We start from the raw sequence: 15264 nt of genomic DNA, 5'->3' as shown, positions 1-15264 counted from the left end.
GGAGATTGGGTGGGAGATGGGCTAAGTGGGTGATGAGTACTAAGGAGGGCATGTGTTTATGATGAGCACTGGGTGTTATATGTAAGTGAGGAATCAGTGAATTCTACTCCTGAAACCAATATTATTGCACTATATGTTAAGTAAATAGAATTTAAATAAAAATTTGAAAGAAAAAAAAAGTAGTACAGAAAAGTTTTGGAACTGAGGCTGCTACTTAAAAATGTTATCCTAGCCTCTGCTGCTCTGAATCAAGTTATTTTTCATATTTTAGATTCTACTTGAGACATACTGTTTTCATTTGCTAATCTGCAGTAAAGGAGTCCAGGTCATTGTGATTGACCAGGATTTAAAATTTAGAATATTAACTAGTAATTCTAGTATCTCTATGTTTATGACTAATGCTTTTTCCCTTGTTGGTTTGGCGATCATGTCAGCTGGGATTTCAATATTAAGGTAGAATTTCTGTGGCCTGGCCTCATCTCCCACAAGTAGCTTCTTGGCTCCAGATACCAAAGGCACAGGATCAAGAGTCCCTTGCCTCTCAGGAATGAACACATTCTCGGGAATTGTGTTCTTCTCTTTCTTTCCCGTTGGGTAATTTGACCCACCACAAAAAGTATAGTCCCAATCCAACCTGGCATTTGGATCTTTTTGAGCTACTGAAATAACTCATGTTCTAAGAATGATTGGAACAGATGTAACTGTTTAGTTAGAGAAGATTTTGCTTTATTCACAGTGTATATAAACTCTGAGAATAGTGGATAAATTTAATATCCTCATGAAATACTCCAAAACAAAGTTTTGTTGTTTTTTTAAGTTGAATTTCTACTAACAGGGTTAAGAACTTTTATAGTAGTAGGCAGTCAGTAGTGGGAGGTAGAAATTAATTTCTCGATTGCTGGATGAATTTACTTTGGTGACTACACTGAACATTAAACTAGAAAAGTACTCTTACATTTATATGGCAAGTTAAATACCCACCCTGCCACCGTGTGGCCTTCCCTATTTGTCCTTGCCTGGCAGTGAACCTAGCTCATTTGGCAAGTCTAAAAAAATGAGTTACAGACCAGTAAAACATTTTCTTCTCTCTTTATTTCCTTCTGAGATTGTTAAGAATTTGTGGGAATGCTATAAGAATTTACTTAAGATTTTCATAATCTCAGAGACAAGAATATCAGCGGGAGGGAGGATATACTAGCATGATAAAATCAGAACACTGAAACTTTCTTTATAAGAGTAAATTTAACAGCTATTTGAAAAGAAGAGATAACTGATGATTTTTTATAGATGAGTTGATCTCATGAATTATTACGTTAGTTTTACTAACTTTCTCGTCATACTTCTTCCATCAACCTTCACTGGTCAGAAACTGTATGTAGTCTGGCTTTCCCACTTCCTTTTTATATTTTTTGGTGGTGCATCTCCTTGTACTAAAGTACATGTTCAAATAAGCTTAGGGGCAATATGGTGTAATAGAACACTGATTCTGATTTTGGATTCGCATTTAGGCTTAAATCGCAGCTCTGCCATTTACTACCTTACTACCTTGTACAAATTATTTACCATCTCTAGGACCGGATTTACTAATAATGTTTGTAAAAAAAAAATCATAATGTCCATTTCTGGGGCTTCCCAGATGAGAAAAGACAGTATTCAATACATTTAGTCAGCATTCAACAAATGTGTGTTTTTTCTTCCTAGTGGTTTATCACTCCTTTGCTTATAGAACTTTGGGACATACACGTCATCTCTTTTTCTGTCAAGTAGGATTTTAAGTATAGAAATCAGAAGAAAGAGAAAGCATTTATGCTTTTATTCTTGAGTGGAAACTAATGGTGTATTTAGAAAAAGATACTGGTAACCAACATAATGACTTTCCTTTAAATACTTTAAGAAGTTGGGCAGCCCAGGTGGCTCAGCGGTTTAGCACCGCCTTCAGCCCAGGGCATGATCCTGGAGACCTGGAATTGAGTCCCACATGGGTTCCCTGCTTGGAGCCTGCTTCTCCCTCTGCCTGTGTCTCTGTGCCTCTCTCTCTCTCTTTCTGTCTCTCTGTATCTCATGAATAAATAAATAAAATCTTTTAAAAAATAAAAGTTTCTTATAGGGACTCCTGGGTGGCTCAGTGGTTAAGCATCTGCCTTAGGCTCAGGGTGTGACCCTGGAGTCCTGGGATTGAGTCCCACATCTGGCTCCCTTCAGGGAGCCTGCTTCTCCCTCTACCTATGTCTCTGCCTCTCTTTGTGTCTCTCATGAATAAATACATAAAATCTTTTTTAAAAAGTTTCTTATAGTTGTTTACAGATAGTTTTATGGAAAAATAGCTAATTCATAAAGCATTTCCTAAGGAGATTGTATTTTTTTTAAATACAGTCCATTTTCCAGGTATCATGATGTATTCTCAGTATAGTTGTGTTTGTACAATTATTAAATGATAAGTTGTTTCATGCATATCTTTGTAGACAGGCTGTTTTCCTTCTGTGGTTGTAAAGGTTGCTGTGGTTACTTCATCTGTTTGTAATAGTATCAGACCCACTCTACTAATTTGAAAGGGATAGACCTAGAGACTTTACTTCCTAAGGAAATTAGCTAAATTTTTTATTTTAAATTAACATTTAAGCTAAATTTTTCATCTGTTTCATGTTTATTTCCTTTGAAAGTGGTAGGCATATATTAAGTCACTTTTAAAGCTGTTTAATTTAGCGTTTAAGCCTCCTGTCTTCCTCTTTGCCATGCTAGAGAGAAGTGGGTGAGAAATTCACTTGTCTACAGCAGTGCTGCCCCTGGATGTGATAGCCAGCCTAATCTCTCTTATCACAAGTCTCATTGATGTTTGCTTAGAAGAGCAGCTGGAAGTCTGCTTTATGTATGGCAACCTTTCATAAAGTTTATTCTTGGTAATAAATCTCCTGGGGTAAGAGCCAGGCTATTATAAGAGACAATCCTCTCTCTGAGCAAGAGTATTTTATTTTGTCAGCTGGAGTTAGTGTTTGAATATCTTGTGCTTAGGACAGTAAGCTGGTGAGTAAGGCAAGCTCTCAAAGGGTATTTTTCACTATCATGAAATTAATGGCTTTCACTAGAAATGAGAACGCTGCTGTAGGACTTGTAATGTGAAGACAGCAGTTATTTACGTTGTTAGTGAATTAACTTGTGAGTTTTTAGTACTTCAGTGAAAGAAAACATTAAAACTCATTTATAACCTTGAGACCTCATTGAATTTTCTATTTGTTTTACATATTTAAATTTTCTTTTTGAAATGTATCAACTGCTAAAAAATAGTGAACACACCATGTATGCATTTTCCACTTGCTTTTTGTTAGTATGATGTTAGTCACAGATGTAAATGTTGATTCGTTAATCCAGCTAAGATTTACTGAGCATCTGCTATATTGCTTTAATGATGCTTTAGTTGTAGCTTTCTTTTTTTAATTGTTAAGTGATCTTGTGATTTTAATTTGATGGAATGTAGATAATAGTCAAGAAATGGGACCAAAAAATCTAAAATAGATTGTTGTTGTTAATAATGATAAAAATACTGTTGTCATCTTACCTTATCAGATCATAAGCTGCCACCTACATACATAATACTTTTTTAAAAATTTTTATTTATTTATGATAGAGAGAGAGAGAGAGAGGCAGAGACATAGAGGGAGAAGCAGGCTCCATGCACTGGGAGCCCGACGTGGGATTCAATCCCGGGTCTCCAGGATCGCGCCCTGGGCCAAAGGCAGGCGCTAAACCGCTGAGCCACCCAGGGATCCCTATATACATAATACTTTTACACACATTATCTAATTTGAACATTTGGACAGACCTATGAATTAAAGAAAAGGTTGTTAACCCTTTCTATAGATGAGAAAATTGAGGCCAGGATAGATGAAACGATTTGCCCTCAATTACTTGAAGTGGTATATCTGTTAGAACCCAGGTTTTCTGACTCCTCTGTCAAAACAATAAGATTCTTGTATTAGCCACTTGTAAGAGTCCTGTAGAGTAATTTAGAATTTAGTTTGGACATAGTTTTAATATTTGGTTTCTAACGTGTTGCAAATAAAAATTACTGATTTAGAGCTACTTGTTAGTGCTAGTCAGATTGCCAACAGCAATGAGTGATAGACACCAACAAAGGATGGTTGAGAAAAACTGAAGCAAACATAAATCAAAAAGATTGAGCTCTGGTGCCTTTGTCAAAGGGTGTAAAACCTCATATGTTTCAGTAGATTCCAAGTATTCACTTTATTACAATATCATACAATAATTGCTTTAGAAATAATTCATTTGGAAAAATTCACATGAAGGAAGTTGCATTAAAAATGTTTGCTGGTTGCATTTGGATATTAACTTAATTTTCTATGATCTTGGATAAATGACGCATTGTTATGTTAACCTCTTATACTTCTAAGATTTGTACTAATGGTATTTTATACTGGTTTAATCACTGTTAACTTAGAATGACAGTCTTATAGTATACTACTTATCAGTTAACTTTGATCTGATTTCGTTGAAATTCACCACTCTCAATTATTTACAACAGATTTTGTTTCTGGCCCTCTTAAGTATCAGAGCCTACTACAGAAATAATATCTAGCCCTGACTATGTGACAAAGGGCAAAGAGGCAGCACTTGAAGGTACTGATCAGTAGAGGGGGAGTTAAGAGGTAATACACTTGGGATAACCATTGAGACCTGAAAGTCTGAAACAAGCAGACAGGAACCTTCTACAAGGGTAAGAAAAACAAAAACTTATGATCTGTCAGAGGCAGATTTGATGCTTTTCCTTCATTTTCTTCTTTGTCCAGAGAAGGAGCTATTGTCTTTTTCCTGTAGGATTTCACTTTTGGCTTGCTTTCTTAGTTACCTTCAACAGTGCACTGCATCTACTATGAAGGTAACTTGATTTTAATGAGATTTAATTGATAATCAAATACCAGAAATGAGTAAACATGTTGGGAAATGAGTCCTGGCCACAATGTGATACGTGATCTGTGAATAGGGAGAAATATTGTGTTGATATGTGTAGAAGTGCTTTGCTCTCTTACTGTATAATCACTGCTTAATTAGTCATCATTCTTTTTTTTTTATAAATTAATTTTTATTGGTGTTCAATTTACCAACATACAGAATAACACCCAGTGCTCATCCCGTCAAGTGTCCCCCTCCGTGCCCGTCACCCATTCACCCCCACCCCCCACCCTCCTCCCCTTCCACCACCCCTAGTTCATTTCCCAGAGTTAGAAGTCTTTATGTTCTGTGTCCCTTTCTGATATCTCCCACACATTTCTTCTCCCTTCCCTTATATTCCCCTTCACTATTATTCATATTCCCCAAATGAGTGAGAACATACACTGTTTGTCCTTCTCCGATTGATTAGTCATCATTCTTGAGGAATTTCTATTAATTAGGTACCTTTGAACCCTGGTGATATGGTATATTGAATGTTTATAATGTTAATCTCAAATCCTTACAGGGATTCCAAATTAAGGAGCAGTTAAGCTGATATCTTTTAATGATGAGACTATCTTGCTGAATTTTAGTTCTTTTAAAGCTGATAGTTTTAGGTAGGTTAATACTGGAATATTTGGTTTCTGATAATACTTGTTACTATGCTGCGTGATTAATATATTTCTATGTATTTCTTCACATAGCAATAATTTGAGAAGAAATAACTTTGTCTCATTTCATAAGTATAAAGTGGAAAAAAATGCAAAACAATACATATAAGTGATAGTAATGATATATAAATGATGTATACCTATGTATTAAAAAATTAGAAAACTGGGCAGATATTCACAGTAATAACCTGTGGATAGTAGGATTGTGGGCAGTTTTCTTTGTGCTTTTCTGCACTTTCTGGTTTTTCTAAGATTAAGATATTTTATAGGAAAAAAATTAACTAAAAACAAAATATTCTTATGTTCAGAAAACAGTCTATATTTTTAGACTGTGCTTTGTTCTTAATTATCATGTGTTAAGAATGTACTTTGCTTTATGGGTGAATTTTACTTCAATAATGTGAAAGTTTGCTTTTTTCGAGAGGTAATCCCTATTGCTGCTCATGAAGCCATCCCATCCTCCCAAGGGCTCCTTGTTTGTGTGATGAAGTTTGGAGTTAAAGGAGACTTTTATTTCTAAAAATTCTTTTTGGGGCACCTGGGTGGCTCAGTCGGTTAAGCATCCGACTCTTGGTCTCAGGGTGGTGAGTTCAGGCTTCCTGTGGGGCTCCACGCTGGATGTGGCACCTTCTTAAGGAAGGATTTTTATCTTTTTTTTTTTTTATCTTGACTCAAACACATGCATGTATTCTTAGGAAATGTTTATTTCACATAAAAATAAAGCTTCATTGTGAGTACATGTTTCATTAATTAGAGTTGTGTTATTGAAAATTTGAATGTGCTCATAGTTTTAAAATATGCCATTTTGTGTTGAATAGAGGTTGACACTAATAGTTTGTGGGAATTTGTAAATTACTTTTGTAAAACTATTACAGATAATAGTTTATTTGTAAGAATGATTAATTTGTGTTTAGTGAGAGCTTCTCAGGTCATAATATTCTATTCACTGAAGTCTTATTTAGAAAGGATGTAAGAGGAGCCAAGGTTAAAAGACATAAAATATGGGATGCTATAAAATGTTTCCAGAATAAGAGGATCTTGTAATATATTGTGTTAGATCTGTGTGTTTTTTGCTTTGAATTTTATTAATTTGAATTTAATAGCTACTTTCCCCACTAAAGCTTAGATATGTTAAAAACTCTGTTCATAGTTGGTCCCAGGATTATTTAAATGTATCTGTGAGGTTTTGATTGTTGGATCATTAATCACCATTTTAAAAGAAAGTTATTTTTTAAACTATGATTTTCTTTTTTTTTTAAACTATGATTTTCTTAACTTAAAAAAAATGAAGGGATTCTACTAGTGAGTTATTAAGATCCTGTTAATGTATACAATGAGGTGAGTATGCAACAGACTATTTTCTCTGTAAGAGGTTTCTCTTTAGTGCTTGGTTTCTCAGTCTAGGTTTCGTCCTCCATGTGCTTGGGACCATGCAAAGGTAGTTAAACTTGTACAATGATTTGGGGAGGGGGGGACATTTTTATATTAAAAGAAATGTGTATTTCTTTTAAAGTAAAACTACAAAAGGTGAGTGCGTGTTTGAGAGTGTGCATGCGTGCATGTGTGTGTTTAAACTAAACCAGGCATATTAAAAGTACTTTTACCATTGATGAAGGCAGCTTGATCTATACCCCCAGATTCCTGAGGGAACTGGCATATATTCTCTATTGTTAGGGTTTCCTGGTATGGCAAAGTCTAAGAAACAGCTTGAATGTATGCGCTGGTGTACCACCCATAAATATTGATTATACAGCCATGCTTATTTTAATTGAGATTAGGAGGCAAATAATTTAATTTTTTTTTACAATTTTTAGAGGAAAGTTTCAGGCATATGCAAATATAGACATATAGTATATATGTAACCATCATTCAGCTTCAGCAAATATTAACTCATGCCATTCTTTGGGAATTTAATTTTATGTATATTTGCTAAGATTTGCCAAGATAAGCATCTGTAAGGTCAAGGTACTAACATCAGAAGCATTTCTGAACAAAGATGTTGCAGTTGGTGGGTGGGTATGACTGTGCTCAGCTGTTGTATAAGCTTGCATAAATAGTATCATCTTGACTTTAATCTTTCCGTTGTTTAGAGGTAGTGTGCATATTTCTGTTTAACCCCTGGAAACTTGCCAAAATAATTTGTATCCTCTCCATCCTTGGCACCTTGACTCTAGTCTGTGAGTAAAAGCAGTAAGCTGATGTTAGGAGTCTGTTGGATAGAGCCATTAAGAAGGAAAATCTTCATTTCCAATTTAAAAAACTTTGGAGAATTACCTGGTTGATGTTTTGGATGCTGTAAAATCTGTTTCACTTTTCATCTGCTTGGAAATACACTTTATAAACCTGAGAACATAGAGCCAGACAAACCTGTATTCAAATCTCAGCTGGCCTTAAATACTTACTTACTTACTTACTTACTTACTTACTTACTTACTTACTTACTTACTTTATTTATTTATTTATTTATTTATTTATTTATTTATTTATTTATTTATTTATTTATTTATTTATAAAGATTTTATTTACTTATGAGAGAGAGAAAGACAGGTAGAGGGAGAAGCAGGCTCCATGCAGGGAGCCTGACGTGGGACTCGATCAGGCCCTGGACTGAAGGCAGCGCTGAACCGCTGAGCCACCTGGGCTGCCCTCTTTACCCTCTTTAAATCTCACTTGTAAAAAAAAAACAAAAAAAAACCTCACTTGTTAAAATGTAAAATGGGGATATGGATTTTTGTATGAAGTGAATGAAATAATACATTCAACATTATCTTGAAATGTCATTTGCACTCTATGTTTGAGTAGGTATGTGTCCTAAGTCTTAGATAGATTTGTATAACTGAAATTGAGGAAGTACTATTTATAATTACTAGGCTACTTAGAAGAGCCAATCTTTACTTTGTCATATCTAGTTTTCTGACTGGTAGTTATAAGATCTAAAGATATAATGAAAGATCTGAAGATAGAAAATGTCCTTTGAACAAATACTGTATTGAAGCGAAGCACTGGAAAAAAATGCCTTATAGTTTTTTTCTTATCAAATAATTACAGCAAACTCTGGCCTGTTCCATTCTAACTGCACTATTGAGTGAATTCTCAAGTTCAAGTAAAACTAGCAACATTGGACTCAGTATGGAATTCCATGGTAACTGCAAAAGAGTTTTTCAGGTATTGGTATTTTTATGTTTTATTAGATTGTTTACTTTTTATACAATCTATTTCTAATGGAGTGAGAACATTTATTTTATCTAGTTGAATGATGGCCTGTACTTGAAGAGTTGTATTGTGATTTCATAGCATTTAGTAAAGGATAAAAGATAGCATAGGATGAAGATTTGGTGAACATAGTTGACAATTTTAGATTTATTGTTTAATTCTAGTCTTTAAACAAAAAGGAAATACCCCTCCAAAGATCCTTAGATTATTTATTTGTTCTTATTGCATTTAGATGTAACTAATTCAATTGGTGGGATTTTGCTGGCCCTTAAAATAGGCCTGGCAGAGTGCCAACGAGGGCCATGTATTTAAAATGTTATTGCAGATGGTGTGGGCTCTTTGTCTCATATGTATTGTTTGGCTCTGAAGTAAAGTTATGTGAAGGCATTGGCTTAAATCCGAGGGCTCTGTGCAAAAGCAACTGACCCCTCCAGCTTTGTAGTAGTTGTAAAGACTCAACTTCTTTGTGGAGTAGCATTTATATTACAGTAGGTGTATTCATTCAAACCAGTGTCACTTGAAAGCATATTGCAATATAAATTATGAGCAGGCCTAAAAATGGAAAATGTTCTTAAAGAGGTAGTGTTTTCTATTGAAAATTTTAAGGTTTTTGTTTCATTTTATGGTTCTAAAATGGGAATACATTTTGAACATGCTTTTGATTAATATGTGTGATTTATTATAGGAAGAAGACCTTCGTCAAATCTTCATGTTAACGGTTGAAGTTCTTCAGGAGTTCAGCAGGCGGGAAAACCTCAATGCTCAGATGTCTTCGGTATTTCAGCGTTACCTTGCACTCGCCAATCAAGTCTTGAGCTGGAACTTTCTTCCTCCAAATTATATCCTTTTAACAACCAAATAGTTTATTTGTGGTAATTTTCATAGATGACTTAATTCTGGCTAAAAATACTGTATCTCTGTAGGTTTGTAAAGCATGTTGAAAGAAAATATAAGTTTTTTTAGAAATGAAATTTAATTTTTTTCATTTTAGAATACACAATTCAATGGACTAACAAGATTTAAAATTTCATTACAACTTTGCAGAAGAGAGTCAAATAAATGGAAACATTTAGTAGATAATGGGGCTATTGCTGACTAATAGTAGTGTTCCTAGGAAGGAAAAGGAAGAAGGTGGGAAGTGAAGTTTTGTCAAGAAACGAAGTCATTTTCTCCAAGTAACATGTGATTACATTGGATTTTTTGGCTGACTTTCCATAAGACTAATTTGGCATTCTCTAATTTAATCTTTATGGATGAAGATACTGTTCAAGTATGCATAGTAAGGTAGTATGTTTATTCTTTGAAGACCTTTTTTAATATAAAAATGTAAAACTTTTATTTCTAGCTAATTATGAGTAATACAAAATAAATTATTTATTTATTTTTAAGATTTTATTTATTTATTCATAGACATAGGGAGAGAGAGGCAGAGACACAGGCAGAGAAGCAGGCTCCATGCCTGATGCGGGACTCAGTCCCGGAACTCTAGGATCACGCCCTGGGGCAAAGGCAGGCGCTGAACAGCTGAGCCACCCAGGGATTCCAAAATAAGTTTAAATGGGTTAAATTGTAGGTACATATATCTACTTTTTAAAAAAATCAGTTATTAAAGTTGAAAAATTTGTATTTTTTACTCTAAGGTTTATGATTTTTTTTTAAGATTTTATATATTTATTCATGAGAGGCACAGAGAGAGGTAGAGACACAGGCTGAGGGAGAAGCAGGCTCCCTGTGGGGAACCTGATGTGGGACTTCATCCCAGGACTCCAAGATCATGACCTGAGCTGAAGGCAGATGCTCAACCGCTGAGCCACCCAGGCGTCCCTAAGGTTTATGATTTGCTTTCTAGAACATTTGCTGCTTATTGATAGGTTGAAACCTATACTATCTAGAGTCTCTTCATTTTTATCATAGTTGAATTAGAGAAATCTAGGTTCAATTCTTAGCTGATGTTAGGCAAATTAACATCACCGAGTCTCAGTTTTTCCAAATATAAAATGGGAATATGGATTGTTGAATGAATTAAATTTAGTAATACATTTAAAAACTTAGGAGTGGGGCAGCCTGGGTGGCTCAGTGGTTTAGCGCCACCTTTGGCCCAGGGCCTGATCCAGGAGACGCGGGGTCAAATTCCACGTCAGGGTCCCTGCATGGAGCCTGCTTCTCCCTCCCCCCCCCCCTCTCTGTCTCTCATGAATAAATAAATAAAATATTTAAAAAAATAAAAATAAAAACTTAGGAGTTAGCTGCTATTTTTTGAGCTTCTAACAGTTTATTTGAATAAAAAAGCTCATCAGCCACCTGTGTCACATTCTTTTTTCTTGATCTAATTATAGAGGAAATTTAATATAAACCTGTTGTACATGTCTTTAATCAGTCTTTTCTTGGGGGCCTGGGTATGGGGAGCTAGGGAATCTATTTAGGAGAAAAAAGACAGATGACAAGCAAATAGAAAATACGTGTTCAGCCATATCAGAGATTTAGGATGAGACTCATCTTTATTTCAACAGAGCCAAGAGTTGCTGCATTCACATACTAGAAATTACCTACTATTTTTAGCTGGTAAAATTGTAGGATTTTAAAGGGGCTGAGTGGGATGAGGTACAACTCTTTCTTCTATTTTCAATGTAATATATTCATGTAGTAGAAAACTGAAGTTCTGTATAGGGCATTTAGTCTGACTCAGATCTTAACTTCTCCAGTTTTCTTCCCCAAGGCAATCATGGTGAGCTGTTGCTCTGTGGGGCAGCAGGGATGTTAATCACTTTTCCGCTTTTATCCTTGCTCTCTAATCATCTTTCTACTAGTTATTAATTTTATATCTTCAGTATGTTTTTTTGTTGTTGTTGTTAAAAGGCACATATTTTCTTAGGTTTGCTTTTTAAAGAATTTTCCCTTTGAGTGTTGTAATATTTTTGCTCCAGTTTTTGTTAGTAAAAAAGATGTTGAAAAACTTTGAGACAGACTTAAAAAATAACAGGCCATATGGAGCTATCAAAACATTAATTATATATGTAGGGAAAATTAACAAAAGTTACACTGCATATATTGGAGCCAATTTTAAATCTCTGTTTTAGGGGAAAATGTAGTTGGCTGAAGAGTGGCTGTTTCGTAAAGGGAAACAGTGCTGTGGGAGTTTGGAAACAAAGTTTGTTTAAAGATACATACACATAAAATATTTTCATAATGTATTTAGGTAAAGCTTTGCAAAACATGTCATCTGAAAATAAGCACAGCTACAGTGTTCCCAAAAGAAATAAGTCCTTGTTTAAGCAAAAATAGATCTTGATCTTGACCTTTGGATATTCTACTTGATGAATAGAGAGATGAATTGGTTAGAGATGAATTCATATCTAACCGTAGATGTTTGCCTAGTAGCCATTTGTTGGCTATCTGAACTCCAGTCCAGTATTGCTTCCTTTAAGTATAGGAGAAAAGGCATGACAATGGAGTTAAATTAAGCTATATTAGGGACACCTGGGTGGCTTAGTGATTGAGCGTCTGTCTGCCTTTGACTCAGGTTGTGATCCCAGGGTCCTGGGATCAAGTCCTGTCCTCAGGTTCCCCGTAGGGAGCCTGCTTCTCCCTCTGCCTTCTCTGTTTATCTCTTGTGAATAAATAAATAAAATCTTTTAAAAAAATTAAGCTATATTTTCAGCAGTACTTAAGGTAATCAGTTTCAAAGAACCCAGTTCTGATATAATTTCTAATTTTGGCAATTTCTTGGTGATCTATTTAATCATTGGGGAGGGAATTGGATAATTACTTAGCTTTGTACCTTGAAGAGGGCCTATAGATCAAGTTTAACTTAGTTAATATAAAATGGTTGGCTTTTTATTTTTATTTTATTTTATTTTTTAAATTTTATTTATTTATTTATTGAAAGACACACAGAGAGAGGCAGAGACACAGGCAGAGGGAGAAGCAGGCTCCATGCAGGGAGCCTGACGTGGGACTTGATCCCAGGACTCCAGGATCACGCCTTGGCGGAAGGCAGGTGCTAAACTGCTGGGCCACCCAGGGATTCCCTGGTTGGCTTTTTAAAAAATGATTTATCGGGATCCCTGGGTGGCGCAGTGGTTTGGCGCCTGCCTTTGGCCCAGGGCGCGATCCTGGAGACCCAGGATCGAATCCCACATCGGGCTCCCGGTGCATGGAGCCTGCTTCTCCCTCTGCCTATGTCTCTGCGCCTCTCTCTCTCTCTCTCTGTGACTATCATAAATAAATAAAAATTAAAAAAAAATGATTTATCTTTTAAGATAAATGAATAGCTAATAGACCTTGTAAAATGTATATTTTGTATCAAATACATTTGATCATTTAGAATGGTATCTTGTTAAATGAGGCGGTCTTAAATTTTCACTGTCATTCCCTAATAATTTTTTATTATGTGCTTTCTCCTTTGAATCTTTTTATTTTGGTATAATTCCAAACATACAGAGATACTACAAGAGTAATTGACAGAATTGGCGTGTGCCCCAATACAAGATTCACCAGTTGAAAATATTCTGTCCCTTTATTTCATTTTTCCTCTCTGTCTCTACGTACATATAATTTTCTCTTGTAAAAATATACCACATTTTTTTTTATTGATCACTGACAGTTGGGTTATTTCAGCTTTTTGGTTACTATGAATAATGCTGCTTCTATGAACATTCATTATAAGTTCATGCTTGGACTTACATTTCATTTGTCTGATATATCCATGGAGTAGAATTGCTGGATCATATGGAAACTCTGTGTTTAAAAAAAAAAAAAAAGAAAGAAACTCTGTGTTTAATCTTTTGAGGAATTGCCAAGCTGTTTTCTAAACTAGCTGTACCATTTAACATTCTCACCAGCATTATATGAGGTTTCCAATTTCTCCACATCCTGGGCAACACTTGTTATCGGTCTGTTTATAGCCATCCTATTTCATATAAAGTGGTATCACATTGTGATTTTGATTTGCATTACTGTGATGGTTAATGTATTAAATATCTTCTTATGTGGTTGTGGGCCATTTGTGTGTCTTCTTCAGAAAAATGCTATTGAAATCTGTTGTCTATTTTTTTATTGGTTTATTTGTCTGTTTAAAACTGAGTTGTAATAGTTTCTTATGTATTCTAGATACAGGTCCCTTAACAGATAATATGATTTTCAAATATTTTCCTCCATTTCTGTGAGTTGTATTTTACTTTTTTTGATGTCCTTTGAAACACAGAAAATTTGGATTTGATGATGTCCAAGTTATTTATTTTTCCTTTTGTTGTCGTATCTCAGAAATCATTGCCTGATCCAAGATCATGAAGATTTGTATTTATGCCTGTGTCTTCTTCTAATACTGGCTTCTTATATTGAAGACTTTGATCCATTTTGAATTAAGTTTTATGTATGATGTGGGATAGTGATCAGGCTTAATTCTTTTATCCAGTTATCCAAACAGATAATTAACTATTGATCGGAAAGGCAGAAGAGACTGGGGGATTAGGAAGTACCTGAGATATGTCATGGTGTTGAGTGATAGCTATATCTGTTAATATGTAACTTAATTGCCCTAATATCAATTTGGAATGCCAAAAGGATTGATAGGAGAAATTACCCGTGAGTAAATATGCATGCTCGTCTTCCAAACTTGTATATACATAAATATTTGTTGATAAAGGATAAGATTGTAGACCAAAATATATATGAGATTGCCTGGAAGGAAATTTTGTGTAGTTGGCTGCTGAAGTTTTTGGAAGTTTATTACAGAGAAGTGTATAAATTATGACTGAAAATGTTATCGAGAAAGCCAATTGAGGCTAACTCAGCAGTGGAGCTAGAATGTGCAGAGAGGCATTAGTGAAAAGAATACACAGATTGAATATCTAGATATTTATTAATATTTAAGAGTCTTAGTGCTATCATATAATATTTTACAATTATCTTAAATTTAATGTACATACAGAGTTTCACTGAAGAAAAATAACTCTACAGGAATGGTTCTCAGTTGGAGTGATTTTGTATACTTGGGACATTTTGCAATGGCTGGAAATGTATTTGGTTATCACTATTAGGGGAGTGTTACTGTCAGCTGGTGGTTAGAGGCCAGGGGTACTGCTAGACATCTTAAAATGCACAGGACAGCTCCCACAGGAAGCAGTAGTTGTGCCCAAAATGTCAATAGTGATCCACACAAAAGCTTTTATGTGGATGTACTTAGCAGTATACTTTCTGTAATAGGCAGAAAGTGGAAATGACCCAAGTAGCCATCAACTGATGAATGGATAAATGTGGTTTACCCACATTATAGACTGTTATTCATCAATAAAAAGGAATGCAGATACTGATACATGCAACAGCAGGAATAAACCTTGGAAACATCATACATCCTAAGTGAAAGAAGTCATTCACAAAAGACCCACTTGTACAATTCCAGATAGGCAGATCTATGGAAACAGAAAGATTAGTGGTT

The 15264-nt window shown here is 35.0% G+C and overlaps 1 protein-coding gene across 1 annotated transcript in view; it reads left to right on the top strand.

Annotated features, from left to right (window-relative positions):
- Window positions 1-15264, top strand: part of XPO4 (exportin 4) — a 124218-nt gene that overhangs the window by 43465 nt on the left and 65489 nt on the right. The window contains exons 5-6 of the mRNA XM_055317417.1: window positions 8664-8780; window positions 9514-9667. Coding sequence (XP_055173392.1) covers window positions 8664-8780; window positions 9514-9667 — 271 coding nt within the window. The remainder of the gene's footprint in view (window positions 1-8663; window positions 8781-9513; window positions 9668-15264) is intronic.

Source organism: Nyctereutes procyonoides, unplaced genomic scaffold (assembly GCF_905146905.1).
Source record: "Nyctereutes procyonoides isolate TBG_1078 unplaced genomic scaffold, NYPRO_anot_genome, whole genome shotgun sequence".
In the NCBI taxonomy this organism is placed as follows: Eukaryota; Metazoa; Chordata; class Mammalia; order Carnivora; family Canidae; genus Nyctereutes; species Nyctereutes procyonoides.
Note: the sequence above shows the minus strand (reverse complement) of the source record. Positions and strands in the feature narration are given on the sequence as shown.